This window comes from Lathyrus oleraceus, chromosome 4 (assembly GCF_024323335.1).
Source record: "Lathyrus oleraceus cultivar Zhongwan6 chromosome 4, CAAS_Psat_ZW6_1.0, whole genome shotgun sequence".
NCBI lineage: Eukaryota > Viridiplantae > Streptophyta > Magnoliopsida > Fabales > Fabaceae > Lathyrus > Lathyrus oleraceus.
Window position 1 is genome coordinate 147,910,801 of NC_066582.1, and position 17,951 is coordinate 147,928,751.

The 17,951-nt window shown below is 32.8% G+C and overlaps 1 protein-coding gene across 1 annotated transcript; it reads right to left on the reverse strand.

Annotated features, from left to right (window-relative positions):
- Positions 1–4,292: 4,292 nt before the first annotated feature.
- On the reverse strand, positions 4,293–14,998 carry LOC127074199 (peroxisomal acyl-coenzyme A oxidase 1). Its single transcript, XM_051015503.1, has 14 exons — positions 14,659–14,998; positions 14,352–14,460; positions 14,181–14,242; positions 13,883–14,092; positions 13,642–13,729; positions 13,392–13,554; positions 8,093–8,291; positions 7,318–7,515; positions 6,446–6,577; positions 5,940–6,060; positions 5,456–5,566; positions 5,203–5,272; positions 4,893–5,076; positions 4,293–4,804 (listed from the first exon to the last, which is right to left on the reverse strand). The coding sequence occupies exons 1-14, from the start codon at positions 14,794–14,796 to the stop codon at positions 4,595–4,597; spliced, it is 1,995 nt and encodes a 664-aa protein (XP_050871460.1). The 5' UTR covers positions 14,797–14,998; the 3' UTR covers positions 4,293–4,594.
- Positions 14,999–17,951: the final 2,953 nt, after the last annotated feature.

Here is a 17,951-nt window from a genome sequence, read left to right on the forward strand (position 1 = left end):
TATATATATATATATATATATATACATATACTTGTGCAACTGAAATATCTTCATCTTGAACCTCATGCGTCATCCATTGATGTTAAGATTAAGTTCTTGTCTCAGGGTGTGAAATGTGTGAGAAGGATCATTTTGTGATTAATGTTTTTGATGATTTTAGGGGTTGGCATATGTGTGAGTGGTTGTGATTGTGATCAACAAATCCAGTGGCAAAAGAAAGAGTCTCTCTCTCTCTCTCTCTCTCTCTCTCCATTTTGTTTAGCAGTGCATGTTAGATTTAATGTTTTCTTAGAATCACATGATATTATGGTTTTTCGCATTGATAGATATTTCGTTAATAAGCTTTAGGTTTTGTTATATTGATAATTTGAAACTTTCTTTTTGTTGATTAAACATGAAAAATATAATGTTAGATTTCGTACTCAAGTGATAAGATTCACTTTACACACTTCACGTAAATCAATTTTGATTCAATTGAAATATTGATTGTACTGGTATTCTTTTCATCTACTCTCTATTTTATTTTTCTGATTAAGTGTTAACTATGTTCTATCCAAAAAGCATATAAATTTAGTTCATAAAATTCCTACTACGCAAAAATAATTTTCAAACTCTAATCTTCGAAAGCAATTTTTTTAAATCAGATATTTTCAAGGAAGGTGTATTAAACCCCCGCCTCTTCTAAACTATTCGAATCCATATTCTCCCCCAACAACTGGCCTAAGAAGTGGTCTTTTGATTAGGTCCAACGACTCCAAAAATTGTCCAATGGCTTGAAGATTTTGGAAAATCATATGCTTTATTCAAATTGTGACTCAGTAATCTCTGGTCTAATAATATCAATATACATGACACTAAGATCAAATATTACATAATCTCTCATGTTTCTTGCTCAGTCATTAGAAATGCCAATGATATCTTAATTAGCATTGACTTCTTCTTCTTCCTCTAGTTGTTATGCTTCAAATTCTTGATCCATAAATTCCTCTTGTTCAAATTTCAAGGGGGCGAGGGGAGGGGGGGGGGGGGGGGGTTCCAAACAAATGATAATCTTGTCGAAATCTCATCACGATTGTGAATGTCCTTTTTGGATTAGGTTCTGTTATGCATTATGGGAAAATCAATATTCAGAAACAGGTGTTCTAACCCTTTCTACCATTTGAGCAGAAGATAGAAACATATTAAATACTCAAATAAATTATTTAACTAGATAACATGACAAAAAATCAAATTTTAATAACACAATTCTCAGCAAAGGCTCCAAAAACTTGTTGCTTCATTATGTGTGTGCAAGTATACATAATCAAATTAGTAGAAAGTGATAAAAAAGTATCAATCCCACGAAGATTGGTATTACCCAACAAGTATGTTTTAGCTCCTGTTACGCAAATCAAAAACAGAATATTGAGAACCTATGTTACACATTTATAAACAATGAGATGGAAATGATAAAAATAACAGAACAATCCCTTGCAATCTTCTAACTGCAAGTGATCTTTAGTGTCACGCCTCTCACTTTCGGATTGCTTTAGAAATGGTCTCTAGAAAGAAAAGTTTAATGGCTACTTTAGTTCGTTCCTCTTTTTCTCTTAAGATTTCCCAACCTTAAAGACTTTCTTATGGTAATTATTTTCCATTTAAAGTTCCCTTTTTGGTCATTGAGTCCTTTAGAATTATCCATTAATGTTAGCCCAAGAATAAAGTATGTTCCATTTCTTTGAAGATAATACATCTACTAAGATAGTACACTCCATACAGAGTGACAATTCTAACTCCTTTGACTTATTTTTCATTCTAGTATGTTAGCTTGACAACGCAATCCTAATCAAGACTTTTTGAATCTTCTTAAATTCAATGTATCATAATGTTAAATATCATCTTCTGACATTAATTATATTGAGATTTAATAGTTAATATCAAATATGATACCGCTCATCATTTTGGTTAATTTTATAAAGCAAAAACAAGTGAAGTACAAAGATGGAGCACCTTGTGTGCTTAACTAATACATATCACACTTTACTTAAAAACACTAAAAACTAACATTAACCACCTAAGATATAATTGATGAACACAAGTATTTTGGACTTATATAACTCACGTAAGTGGAGTTATGTCTTTCGAGTTGTGTATCGAGTTTGAAGATAGAAAGCAATATCATGTAAATGTTGTTCGTGTCAAATATAAATGGAAGAATTATAGTTTATGGAATTAAGTATAGTTTCCCCCACTATAATACACCTTTAATCTTTCTATATAGTTTATTGTTGACTTGTCATCTTCACCAAAAAGGTAGTAAAATCAGGAGCCTTATATCCTCTAAACAAAGGAATCAATCTATCCATCCAATCAAGATAGAATTTTGTATACACATGCTTATTAGTGAGTTTCATTTGTATCTCAAAGTACTTCTTGATTGTATTGGCTATACGGTTGAAATCCAACAACTTTTGTCCAAGAGATTTCTCATCGACTATATCTGGTGGTTGCACATACTGTGTAGAGGAATTATAGAAATCTTACAGAAATTGAACCTGAGATGAAGTATTATCTCATTATTGCTTTTAGTTCATCTCAACATCATGTCTAGTAGGATTTCCTAGAACCCTCAGTGCATTATATTGGTAAATTTGATTAGCAATTCATGATTGTTCACTAATTGTTTTGGCATGGTTGAATTCACTAAGGTTGATACTCGTACATCAGGTTTTGGAAGGTATGTTGTAAATCTAACTAATACAAGTGGAAAATAATTCATGGCTTTTGAGTCAAGTTAAAATACATGTCCGACCTTGATTTTCTTTGATTATAAACTGAGTTGTTGACATAATTGACCCATTTGACCTCCAACTCTCTTGTTTGTCGAACCTTCTTGTAAGTCATGGGTTTGACAATATGAGTGAGTTGTTGTCAAACTTTATACAAGATGTGATGTATCACCCTGTCAATTTGTTGTCTAATGAAAGACGTAATCATAATCATTCAAGACTTCTAATAGATCGATGAAAGTGGCTATGAAAGCATTAAGAGAAGTTACTGATGTAGGCATTTTCAAAGTTGGCGAGAGTTGTAAGGTCTAAGTTATGATGATATATTTTATGTTGGTTGAACCATACTAACGAGACTTTTTTAAAATGCAAGTGCATGCATTAAACATAGTCATAATTTGTCAAAATGAAGATTTTAGTAGTTTTGACTAAAGTATTTCACGGAGCATGTCAAATTTATTATCAAACTTCAAAGTTGATTGATGTATCCGCTAACGGCTTTTTCTGTGATTTATATAAACTTCATATTCAATTTTTAAAAAAATAATTTATTAAATAAGACAAATGGTCCATTTTAATTGACCCGTTTCATTTGGGTATTGGTACCCATCGAAACAAGCAGGGTACCATTTTGCCTACTCCAAATTACAAAATAAATAAATAAATGAAATTCTTAGGTCTGCCGCCGTGAAAGGGTCTGCCTGAAAGGGTCTCCACTTCAACAAAACACGCCTGTGTCTGCCGCCGTAAAACGGAATTCAGAATCAATTTGTTACTGTTGTGTTGTACAACATAAGTGTTACTGTTGTGATTTGTTATTCAGTCTGTATCAAGTGTGATTACATTTTCTTCAAAATATAACACTAAAATAATATCTCTCAGCTATGAGATCCTTAACTCCTCCGATAAATGCTAAGTGCATATTTTAAGTGTTTTAAGCTACTAAATTAAGAAATATATAAAATAAAAAAAAGCAAAACGATAAATAGATAAAAATACAAAATAAAAATTGTTTAATTAATTGCTTGTTGAAAATGAAATGTACAAGTACAACATTTAGAGAAAAACACTTGTCTTATTAGTCAAAACGACGTGACCTACCAAACTTAGCCTTATTCAATTAACTAAGTGAGTATTCATGATCTTTATTTGATGTGACGCCCCGCATTTGCCTTGATCCTAGCTGTTTTTTTAACATTTCTCGATTCTATAATTCACGTGTGCACTATCTTCTCAAAATGTGGCTTTGATCGATCATTATTTTGGTTATGAGCACTATAAACAAGGAACACAAGTCAAATACTAAATTGGGGAACACAAATACTAAATTGGGGAACACAAGTCAAATACTAAATTATCCAGTTCCAATAATTTTTGACAAAATCTAACATATCTACCACTAAGAGAAACTCAATTGACCCTAAATTTAATTGTTTGTCGATTTTGACTAATAGGTTATTTACTATTTATATGTAAGAAGTTTCTTAACATTTATAGACAGAAATGTAAGATAAAAGGAAAAACTAAATAAGTCCTGCTAGGAAAATTTTATATATAATCAAAAGTCCACGGGGGTTTTAGTCCATGACATAGCATCTACTATTGAACAACGTGATAAAAGATGCTAGACATGCACCAAACTGCAAGCTCTTCTGGTGAATAGCCAGCCACCAAGGAAACCAAATTGCTTCGGAATTTTCACCTGCATGTAATGAAACATTTTTATCTTTCCATCCATACACATTCATTACTGGTCTTTATTGAAAGCATAGATAGCTTCGCGTACATAACTTTCTCTTCCTCAGCAGTCCAATAATAAAGTTTATTTAGAGTCTAGCATTTCGAAGTTGCTGCTTTAACATTGGTCGAATATACTCTTGAAAGCCATCTGGTATAACTGAATCATTCAATGGATCGTTCCATGCCTCCTCGTATAGCTTTGGATACACATTTCCATCATAGCGGCCAAGAACTGAACTGAGGTAGTGATCAGTGTAGTTAAATGCGTCAACAAGCGGAATGGCATTAGGACGAACCTATCCAAACATTTTATCAGTATGTTTCATGTTGTAAAAACCTACCAACTAGATGCAGCCAGTGCATTGCAATTCATTTAGGACAAACCTGTGTATACAAGGACCTTAGCTGGTCGTTAGCAAGTGAACCCTGTTTGGATGTGATGCAGCCAGTTGAAAGAAAATCGCCCAAATGCTTATGAAGATGAAACAGAGCATAAATGCTACAAAGAATTTCTAATTGCTGTTTCACTCCCTTTCCAGGTATATCTTGCTGCAACTTCTCAATAAATCTGAAAAAGAAAAAAGCACAAGGTTGGGATCTTTTGAGTAAAGGTCTATAACTAGAAACAACAGCCATCCCACTACAGATAAACTACAGACATCATGTGGGACCATACAAATGAGAAGAACCTCACTTGGAAACAACAATCAACTGGCAATGAGCGCGAGCTGCCTCAACTAGATCATTTGAGAATTCTAGGAAACCTGTAATCATAAAATCAATAGCATTTACAATGACGATATTTGATCATGATACATCAAATGCAACATATAAGTATGCGCTTGAGATATTTTTATATCCCTGCTCCTACCAGACAGGAAGAAAACAAATCAACCATAAGAGATACGAGAAAATAGCCTGACTTAGATCAGGGCTGAATCATTTACCCCCTTCCGGATTGCTAATCTTGCTAAGGTTTTGAGCACAGGCGACCGCCTTTCTAGCAGCCCTAGCTTCAAATGCTCCCAGTACTGCATTAGGATTCAACCAATCCTCGGCTGCAAGCAATCAAATGACTTATAATTAACTTACAAATTCTAGGAATATAATAAGGGATAAAATAGTGTAAGGACAGTCTACACACGATCTCATATATATTTGTGTTAGTCATAATGGCTAATTTGTTATGGTTCTAATTATACAGGTATACAATCCCAAATTTGTTCCTAACATGCTCCTTACTGATTCTAACATATATACATACATGATAAACTAACATAATATTTAATATATTCTATATAACTCCAGAACAACATAGGTATAGTTAGTAATATCATCTCAATCTGTTAGATTTGGGATATCAATAGACTGAAAAGAGTTAGAATTTTCATTCAGGTCAGAATTTTTATACTCTCAGTCAAATATTTATACCTTTCTGAACATCAGACTGAGATTCCATCAGTTCTTCCACTCGTCCCATATAAGCTACTGTACCAACAGGCTTTTTTCCAGATCCCAACCGAGCAATAGTCTTCATGAGATGCCTTGCAACCTACAAGGGATTTTCTAGAAGTTTTCAAACAACTCTAGACCATTCTCAGTTAAAAATATCCAATAACTCACAATTCCGATGGCACCAGGACTGAAGATACTGCCACATAAGAGTAGGCAAAAATAACTAATGATGATTATTTTACTTATTTTTATCCTTTTGGAACCTTCCATTATAAATACCACAGAAAGCCCTGAACTAAACTAAAAATCAGAAAGTAATTTTTTTTTGGAGTTCCATAGAAAAACAATGGTCTTACTCCAAAAATGAAGATATGTACAATTATGCAAATGAGATCACATTGAATTCAACTATATAAAATACCGTCCCTCCTAAACAAGAAAGCAGTAATACTGCAATCGGCAAATATTCAAGATATATAAACCTGTAAAAGCAGCACAATGTTGTCTCCTTCATATGTGCAGGTAGGAACATAGACTGCAAATAACTCAGGGAGGCCACTGCTGCAAAGGTAACCATGGCCACCACATAGTTTGCGGCACTCTTCAATTCCGTCCTGGAAAATGAAGTGAATTTAACTTAATTTGAAGTGAATACCATTGTATTAGGACATTAAAATGGTATTTTTTTTAAGTACAATCAGAGACACGAGGAACATTTATATGAGGGGAATAGTACCAATAAAGCCTGAAATCCAACATACAAATAGATGAGATGCAGAAAAACATGCGTGAAGAAAAACTAAGCTTTTCATTAGATGTAATGAATGAAATGTAAGATAATTCTGATGCAAAATTGAGTGAGCAAAATACCTTACCACAAATGCTTTGCATCTGGCTTTAAAATTTTAACTTTCAATTGACAATTAGTGAGATAGAGAATTAACGTGCATGAAGAATCATAATAAAAAAATCACACTAATTTATTTCCTAGTTTTGTCCCAGTTGCTAGATCACACCCATCAAACCCTCCCTCCACTAACATCATATTTCAAACAACAAAACAAAACCCACGGAGATAAACAGAAGTCCGATAAAGTATGATGTACCTGTTTCAAAAGTAAGAGAATGAAGTTCAACGTGTAAAAGGAGGATTTTGAGGGAGGAAACACTAAAAGATGACTAATTAACACAGAAAACCAGGAAAGGTGTCCTGTCGAAATCTCCAAAGGATTACACAAACTAAAAAAAAATAACCTGTACTATACATTCTATGAAATGGAGCTAAACAATCACTTCATTCAGTAACAAAAATCAAGAGGTTGAGAAATGGACATAAGAATTGATAATCACATACAGAAGTTGCTGAGGTGGTCAAGGACTTCAACCCTGCAGTGCATGCATGAGCCTCGGGCAATGTTGAAAAATCATTTGCTTGCAATCTTGTCATCACATCCGTGTAAAGCCATTTCAACCACTCTCCAACAAATCTGAAAGCATAAGCAGAGGCTAGCAAAGGGAAGAGCCTAGCTTGTTGTGTTTTATAATCTATCACCTAAAGGGGATAACAAAGATAGCAGAGACTGAGGCAGACATTATAGAATAGATAAAAGAGATACAAACATTGGTAGGAAAAAAAAACGTATCAACTTAGCATCTTATCTTAAACTTTTATGCACACAATGTTGTAAGCTCAGACACACAGATTGTTACTTTGATTGGTTAATATATCTAAATACACATCTAAATATCACAAGTTTCATGTCCAAGAGTATGAAACCCATTCACCTTCGCATTACAAACAGCATGTGTATTATATTGGAATTGAAGTTTCCTACTAAAATTCATATTTGGTTAAAAAACTTTACTATAAATAATCATCTTAATTTTTTTTCTGAAAGATTTCTGCCAATAAAATAAGCTCAGTCCAAATCAGCAGAAAAATCACATTAAAGAAACTGGTTGATTTTCAATTTTTATTCTATGATTTTGGGATCCAGCCCCTTTTTATTGCATTGCATGATTCTTTTTAATTAAAAGAAAATCCCAGGAGCGTCTCTTAGAAAATAAGATTGCTCCAGGCTCCAGCAGCAACCAGGACTCTGCAGCAACAAAAAGCTTGTACAAATCACCTGTGATTCAAGACTTCCATCAGTTGCTCCAAACTGCCTTCGAACAGCGCTATATCTTGTAGCAATGCAAACAGCTCTCGACAAAGCAGTCGACGCATCAGAGACAATTGTTTGTCTCACATATACCATAGTCCCGTAAACCAATTGTCTCGGAACATTGGATTGTACATATTTTCCTTCCCTTGTAACCCGTGAAACCCTGGTAGAATTAAAGAAAAACAGTCATACTAGGTATATTGACATGAAAATATAAGCACGGGCAATTTAAAATGCGTGAAAACTACAGAATTTTGTAATTTATGTGAGTCTATACTCAGATCACACTATTTGTATTTATAATGGTGTTACAATAAATACATTGGATGTCAATGAAGAAGCACTAACCTAGGCAGTTGTATATTCTAGGAATACTAACAATCTAGATAATCTACAGGTTTACTTAATTCGAACACTCATCCTCATGGAGCATATATGTCATATACACCACGCTTGTTACAAATAGATTCAACCCGAGGTGCTCTAAGGAATTTAGTAAATATGTCGGCCAACTAATCATTTGAACCAACAAAATCAATTATGATTTCTCCTAAAAGAACCTTATCACTTACAAAGTGAAAATCGATCTTTCTGTATAGTTCTTTCATGAAAAAACCGGGTTGGAGGCGGTTTGGAGCACAGTGCTAAACCTGCCAAACCAAGCGCAGAGAGATTGTTTCAAGCTATAAGAGATCGACGAAGCCGATATATGAGGTGAGAAGCACCACCACTGACACTGAATCCTGGTGGTGGACATGGCCTCTGTTGATAGGTACGAAGGTCGGGTGTGGGGATAGAGATTGGTGCGGGTGCAATTGGAATAGCTATGAGCTCTGGAAAGAGAAATTGTGATTGGCCATAATTATTGGGTTCGCAAGGAATCAGAGGGAGCGTAGTGAAACTGAAAGCGGAAGAAGAGGCAACAGCTTATTCGAATCCAGACATTACGATCTACGTGCAATGAGAGATAAACGATTGCTGAAAAATCACCAAAATGATGGAAAACACCTCGGAATGTGGCAGAGGGCCCTGCGATGGTTGGTGCTGAAAGTTGGTGGCTGAAATGGCGCGTGGGCAGGAATACGACAGCAGAAAAATGACCGGCGTGCTCCCCGGAAGATTTTACAGCGGTGGGTCACACTTGATAAGGGGCCAATAGGTTATAGCACAGCCGAAAAGTGTATAAAGCAGTGGCTGGACAGATGATACAGTCAAGAAGAAAAATGCAGAAGGTTAATGAAGAAGCACTAAACTAGGAAATTGTATATTCTAGGAATACTAGCAATCTAGAATATATAAAGAAAGGAAACCAAACATCTCGGATTTTCACATTTAAGTGTTTTGTTTTAAAGAATTACAAAGACAATTTTAGTAACTTTGATAAGAAATTCGACGAAGGTATTTTTCTTGGATATTCTCTTTCTAATAAAGTTTTTAAAGTTTATAACAAAAGAACTTTAACAATCGTAGAATTTATACATGTTTCATTTGATGAATCTAACACCTCGAAAGAGGATGAAGTTATTTGTGAGATGATGAGATTATAGAAAATCCTACGGAAAATTCTACCAAAGTCAATGATTGTGATCAAATAAAAGACAAACAGGAATTCACTCGACAAGAGTCAAATCAAGAAGATCTTCCTCAAAAATGGAGAAGGCATAGAGATCATCCTATTGACAAAATTATTGGAGACATAAATCAGGGTTATCTATTCGTTTGAATCTTAAAGATGCTTGTCTTAACATGACTTTTGTTTCTCAAGTTGAACCTTCTAAAGTCACAATTGCCTTAGATGATGATCAATGGATTCTAGCCATGCAAGAGGAACTTAATCAATTTGAAAGAAATCAAGTATGAGATTTAGTTCCTAGACCAAAAGTTTTACTAGATGGACGTTAAAAGCGCATTCCTAAATGGATACATACTTGAAGAAGTTTATGTAAGTCAACCTCCAAACATCCTAATCATGTGTACAAACTCAAAAATGCCTTGTACGAATTGAAGCAAGCACCAAAGGCTTGCTATGATAGGTTAAGTAATTTTCTTTACGAACATGGTTTCAAAAAGGTAAAGTGGATACTACTTTGTTTATCAAAAGAATTAACCATCATATTATCTTAGTGCAAATTTATGTAGATGACATCATATTTGGATCCACAAATGTATCTTTATGTGAAGAATTCTCAACAATCATGCAAGGAGAATTTGAAATGTCCATGATGGGTAAGTTGAACTACTTCCTTGAGTTGCAAATCAAACAATCAAAGAATGAGATGCTCATCAATCAATCTAAATATTACAAAGAACTTCTCAAAAGATTTGACATGGATACTTGCAAAGATATAGCCACTCCAATGGGATCGGGGACATATCTTGATCATGATGAATCCGGAACTCCAATTGATACCACTAAGTATCGAGGTATGATTGGTTCCTTCTTGTATCTAACGGCTAGTCGACCCGATATTATGTTTAGTGTCTGTTTATGTGCTCGTTTTCAAGCTTGTCCAAAGGAATCTCATCTCACTGTTGTGAAGAGAATAATGAAGTATCTCAAAAGAACATCCAATATCGGCTTATGGTATCCCGAATGTAGTATATGTAGTCTTGTTGATTTCTCTGATGCAGATCATGCAGGATGTACGACAGACAAGAAAAGTACAAGTGGAAGATGTCACATTTTTGGAAATGCTCTAGTTTCTTCGTCATGTAAAAAGCAAGTGAGTGTGGCTCTCAGCAATGCAGAAGCAGAATATATCGCCGCCGATAGCTGCTGTGCACAAATACTTTGGTTGAAGCAACAACTTCTTAACTATGGTATAAATCTAGGTAGCATCTCTCTCAAATGCAACAACACAAGTGCAATCAATATCTCAAAAAATCCAATCATGCACTCAAGAACCAAACACATCGACCTTAGACATCACTTCTTAAGGGATCATGTTCTAAAAGGTGACATTGATATTTCTTTCATAGATACTCAAAATCAACTGACGAATATCTTTACAAAGTCGCTTTCTCGAGACGTTTTTTTTATAAAATTAGAAGAGAGCTTGACATTTTAAATGAAGGTGACATATAATTCTTCAATATTTATTCATTATTCTCTATAATGAATCAAAGGTACACAAAATTTTAACTTTCAAACATTTTATTTAATTTTCAAGAATGTGAGTTTTTCATTATATTTACAAATTTTTATTTTACATGATGTTAAATTAATTTTTATGACATGTATGGTTAATCAACAGTTGCATTATTATATGTTATAATATGTCAAATTGATAAATTATGGAAATTTCATGCATGCTGCCAGTTATGAAGTCACTGTTTTTTCTTATGCGTTAATCGATTAATCAAAAGTGGCTAATCGATTAACACCCCTTTTTATGCGTGTTTTCTTCATACTTTGATGTTGTAATCGATTAACCATATATGGTTAACCGAATACATCTGGGACGAATTGCCACATGTGTTAATTTATTTGTGCATAAATGTATTTTATTCATGTTTTATCTTATTCATTTAAGTGTTTTTTTTAGAAAAGTGAATAGATGTCTTGTATTGCATTGTATTGCTATTATGTTTCTTTCTTTTAAGTTTCTAAGTACTTTTGTTCTAAGGTTTGTGTTATGTTATGTTCTAAGTACTTTATGTTTTGAACAATTGTGTGTTATGTTTCCGTACAACAATTATGTTATGCTATATGTTTTTATCTTATGTGTTGTGTCTATAATTTATAGTTCATATGATTTATGTTTTACATATGCTAAACATAATTTTTTGCTAAATTCATACAACTTATGAAGTTTCAATTTTTAAGTCTTTTGCCTTCCTTTTTGGTAATGACAAAGGAGGAGAAGTATTGTTATTATGTTGTATGCTTTTTCTCTAACAAAGTGCAGCTAGCAAAAACTCTTTCGAGCATTGATCAATGGGGAATATTTTGTGTTAGAGAAACAAGATTGAGGCAAACTTTTAAGATATGGTTGTCATCATCAAAAAGGTGGAAAATGTGAAAACTTTCTCAAGTGTTTTGATGACGACAAGATTCTACAAAGCAAGAATGGATTGACAAAAAGAAATGGCTCAAAGAATTATAAAGCAAAGACAAGTTTCATATCATGTCAAGTCTTGAAGAAATATTTATGGATTGATCATGAATGATAAGGTATATAGCATTCAACCTTTCTAATGATTATAGAAGTGTTCAAGTCCTCATACATTCATATCATGTTTGTTTAAAATGTTTGGATACCAAAGTTTTTCTCTTTGAAAAATAACTATTTTTGCATTCTGCAGGGCTGCTAATCGGTTAACAACATTGTGCTAATCGATTAACGGACGAAAAATTTCAAATCTTTTGCACGTTACAAGGGTGTAATCGATTAACCACTTTTGGTTAATCGATTACCACTGTATCAGTGCCTGAAAAAATTGTATTTTTTCATTCATTTGGTTTTCAAAAATAGTTCTTGAAGCATGACATCCTTCCATGGCTTGTACTAATTTATAGAAGTGCATTAGGGCTATATAAACACATTTTCTTGAGATTTTAATCTCATCTCCTTTTGCAAATTTTCAAACATTCAAATATTCTCTTCATCTTTCAAAAGTTCTCTAAGTGTTTAAAACCAAAATTTTAAGAGTGAAACTTTCTGCACTTAACCTTCATAGAAAATCATTCTAAGTTTCATTTCATTCATAGTGAACACTTGTATATCATTAAGAGATTTGTTTGTTATGAGGAGAAGATCAATCCATAGATTGAGACTTATACAATTCCATTTCACATACTTATAAAAAAAATCATATTATTTTGTGTATCCTTGTTGTCCAGGATTGTTGGATACAAGAGGTTCGTTAAAGGGAGGATTGTTCTCTTTTTGAACTTAGTGAAAAATCCAAGAGGATTGTTCTTGGTGTGATTGTTAGTGTATGTATAGGAAGACTAGGAAGAGTCTTGTATAAGTCATAACAATAGTAAAATCTCCTTCATATTGAAAAGGGACTGAAGTACTCTCTGACAGTAGAGGAATCAAGATATCTCTCGGTGTTTTTTATCTTTCCGTATTTACCGCTTTCATCACATAGTAATCATTTAAGAAAGATTCTTAAAACAAATCAAAAACCACTCTTAGGTATATACTCAACTTACGGATCATGTATGAATCAAATACCCTAAACCCCAACTATGAACATGATTATTGTATTTTCCCCTCTTGAGGCAAGAGAGGTATTATTGGTAAGACAAACTAACCTCATTAACATTTGATCCCTTGGAATTCGTACATGATCAAACCTCAGAACCCCGTTGTCCATAGAATTATATGCTCCATTTCCAAATTTCATTCCAATATCGCCAACAGTTATGCCGGGAAGAGGTAAGTGATCATCCAGGCTCCGCAGTTGGACAATGAAGCCTTCCAATATTCCAATTGAACACATTGTTAACTTATTGAAATCTAAATCTTAAAACAAAAATTTGGATGATTAAGGCATGTAATTACCATGCACTCCATGATCTTGACCATCAGTAATTAGGCGGCCATAAACAATAGCATGTGTTGACACTTTACCCAATCCACCAGGCCACCACTGTTTAAATCATCATCAAAAGAGTTATAATAATTCCAATAATGATATATTAAAATATCATGCTCACCAAATAGTTTTTTTAAGATTTTAGACCCATCATGCATCTTAAAAGACAAATAAAGGCTCTCATAAGCCATCTTCCATTTTACTCACTTTGCTGGAAGTCAATGTGGGGCTATGAATAACAAATTCATCTGTTTTGGGATCAAATGTTATTGTTGTTTCTAGCCCTTGAACATTAGATCCATGGCCAAGTTCAGTTTGGGCATAGCAACCAATTATTTGCATCTTTAGTGCCAAAGGCAGCCACTTTTTCTGCTGTTCTTCAGTTCCTTGTCCTTTGATAGCAGGAACAAACATTCCCTGAAAAAGAAGTTACAAGCTAGATCAATATGCCATTATGAAGACAATAAATATATCCATGCCACCATGACAAGAAATTGAGTTGTACCCAATGAAGATCTATAAAAGCAGGCTCATCCACAAAGGATCTAAGCATAGAAGCTTCCTCCTCTGTGCAATAAATAGTAGCAAAAAAACAAAAACAGTATTAGACAACCTCCCATTGAAGAAATCAACAAGATAGAAACCAAACTCAAACTAAAGAAAGAATATAAGCCACCGCTAAGACGAAGCTCGATAATCCTTTTCATTGCATAAGCTGCTTTCCTCAAAGTGTTCTTAAATAAGTCCTTCCTGCCAAGCATGGCTCTATTATCCTTTCTAAATGCCTACACAAGACAATCAAACGTTTCATACAGCTTAAAACAAGTCGAAAATCGCCACTTATCACAAACTCCAATAACAGAGAAATTGCACAAACCTAAACATTAACACTACAATACAACAATCGGTTTGCATTACGAAAATCATATCAGAAATGAAATTTTACAGAATGAACAAAATTGAAAAGACGAGGGAGAAATAACCGGATCGCTGGCGACGAGACGAGACATTCGATCGGAAACTTCTAATGCGTGAGAAGAACCGGCCCAAACGATCTTCATGGCGTCGACATCGAATTGAGCTTTGTTCCTTTCGAAAGCTAAGTGATCTACACCTTCCATATTGGAAAATCGTAACAACAGACACGAGAAAGAAGAAAAATGGTTATTTGTAGAAGAAGGAATGAGATTTAGATTTGCTTGTTCTCTGGTTCAACAGCCAAATGTAATGACGCCAGAAATTAACGCCTAAAGTCTCCAATTTATATTATAAAGTTTGACACATTATAAATGGAAGGAGTACTAGTATATTTTTTTTCTTGAATTAATGTTACAAGTAAAATTAGGTAAGCAGTTAAGAAGGTTGCAACTGCTAACGGAAAATATCTTGGAACTGCCTACATTAGGTAATTTATGTCATTATCCATATTTGGCCCCATATCTACTCTTTATTAACACAAAATTAACAATAGGGTGCTAACTGCGCTGCAGACATAAGTTAAAAAACTCTTAAACAGATTTTTTTTATTAAAATAAAAAATAAAATTATTAATTATACAAGTTAGTATTATCCTTAACAATATTGTTAAATAATAATTAGGATTGAGTGATTAATGAATTTCAATTAAAATAAATATTCGAAAAAATCCAAATTTAAATCTTAAATAAAATAATTACTGATGATTATTATTTATTTTGAATAAATTATCAAGATCCATTGTCGAGAAAATCACAAAGTTAATAACACCAAACTAAAATCATACAGTAAATAATTGTTGATTTAATAATAAATAAATATAAAGGTCAAGATTTCATACTTCTTCTATCTCAAAATATCACACTCGTTTCTAAAAAAAAATCATCAAAAAATAATTTAATTTTTATCTTTAATATTATTTTCCAATTACATCATTTAATTAATACTAACATTTCCACCGACAACTTATTATCTTCCATCTTATTCATATATTTTTTATTAATTATATTAATTGATCATTAAATTTGTTATTTTTTTTAAAATCGAATATTTTTTATGTATAATTGTTGAGATTAATCTCTCTAATATCATAATAGATAGCAAAACTCTCTATTAAATTTTTTTAACATTGCTCCATAACCGTAGTAATTAATCTTAAGATTTTCAAATCTTGCAATGTTTCATTCTTAATAATTTTAAAGACATTTTGAAAGATTTAAAAGGATATCTCTCTTGTTTTTGGGTAAAAAAACACAATATTTTTTAGTCAAGTAATTTAATAATTAAAATTTATCTTTTTAAAGATAAAAAAGTGGAATATCATGACTTGAACCCGCATGATGTCTGTATACAACTACTAAGTGGACTATCTTAACGGAATAAAACACATTATTATATATCGAAAGAAAGATCAATTTTGATTATCGTTTGTATTTATTGGTGGATGTTGTGAAGCAAATTTACAAAAATAGCTAGGAATGTTTTTTTTTCACCACACAAAAAGAAATATGAAAAATCCTGTCTTTTTTTTTTCTTTCAAATCTAACTCAAAGAGATCTTTAAAAGGCTCACTTAACCGAAATAAAAATATATTATTATTGTTAAGATAAAGGGCAAAAAAAAGTCATAATAAATATTTCTATGGTTAAAGTTTGGTATCTTTTTTCGAAAACTAAATGAATTTTTATTTTTATTTTATTTAATATAAGAATCAATGTGTTTTCTAGGCAATCTAAATCAATTGTCCATTCTTAGGGGTGGATATAAATGTATCATTCTAAAATCCCACGCTTATTATTATAAACTCAAGTATATAGAAAATACACATTTGCACTTGTGATGTTACTCGACATCAAACACATCTGCTCTTCAACACTTATAATTAAAAAATTAAAACATTTAAACCTGTCATCGCATGCTTACCTTCACTTAGGGTATCATTGCAGCGGAATTATCAAATAAGCATGCTACTCATATCATTTTAATCTCATAAAGTACTTTTCATAAAATCAAACAATGCAATAAAAATCTTCATAAATCAACATAAGCATGAAAAAATTGAGAGTATATCATATAACTCTCATTAACAAAACATAAACAAGTAAAAATAACGATCATCCATCCAGTGTTATAGATAAGAGCAACGTAATTCTAAGAACGCAAAAACAAAAGAAAAGAAGAACAACATTGCGCCATCCTTTCATTCCAGCAGCTACTCGATTACCTGCTTGTTTGTACTCCGAAGAGGAACACATACCACCACAACAACAAAGGGGTAAAAAATCACATTAATAAAGTAAGTGATACATACTGCAAGGTAGAGTATCAACACATATACATATTCTACAACAATTGCATCATAACATCTCACAAACACATTCGCACGCCAAATCTCAATAATCACATACAAAGCAACATCGTGCATACAACTCGTTTATGCAATGCAACTCAACGATGTAACTCGATGCATATGCATGTGGTACCATATAATCAAAAGTTTCCTTAGTGAACCAGGTTCACCATACTCGAACCCCGAATCCACCATGCTCGGATTCGGGACAAGACACCAATCTACCCTACTCAGATTGCAACACATCTTTCATCAACAACAACGACATTATGAATACATGTTAAAACATGTCAATGCAACAACAACAAAATGTTTAAATCCCCTTTTCGACAATAAACAAAGCATTCATTGACCCAACAATAATAGTCCTCTCTACTTGAACTATTATTCACCAATCACATCAACAACACCAATGCTATTCTCAACATCATAACACAACAACATCATAATCATCATCAACATCATACACAACAATATCATAATCATCATCAATATTATATACAACATCATAATCATCATCAACATCATAAACAATAACATCATAATCATCATCAACATCATAAACAATAACATCATAATCATCATTAACATCATACCGACATCATCAACTATCATGCTCACACAACAACACATAGTTATCACAACTTACAACATCATCAATATTAAACATTTAAATTTTTAACTAATTATAATTAATATTCTCAAACATCATAATATCATCATAATATAACATAAAAAAATACACACAATTATCATCAATTATTCATGTCATCACGACATTTTTAGCCCATAAAAGCAATTCAATTTGATTATCTTTCCAACGCTAGGGAACATACAACATTACAAAAACCTGGCTGAATGGACCGACCTGCTCTGATACCACTACGTAATACCCTAAAATCTCGTGCTTATTATTATCAACTAAAGCATATAGAAAACACACATTTGCAC

What these genes read in the sequence shown, in the direction of transcription:
- LOC127074199 (XM_051015503.1), bottom strand. Translation starts at nt 14,796, where the DNA reads ATGGAAGGTGTAGATCACTTAGCTTTCGAAAGGAACAAAGCTCAATTC. An exon ending in TATCGAGCTTCGTCTTAGCG is followed by an intron (nt 14,243 to 14,351) that starts GTGGCTTATATT and finishes TTTATTGCACAG; the next exon opens with AGGAGGAAGCTTCTATGCTT. An exon ending in CAGTTGATTGTTGTTTCCAA is followed by an intron (nt 5,077 to 5,202) that starts GTGAGGTTCTTC and finishes TTTCTTTTTCAG; the next exon opens with ATTTATTGAGAAGTTGCAGC.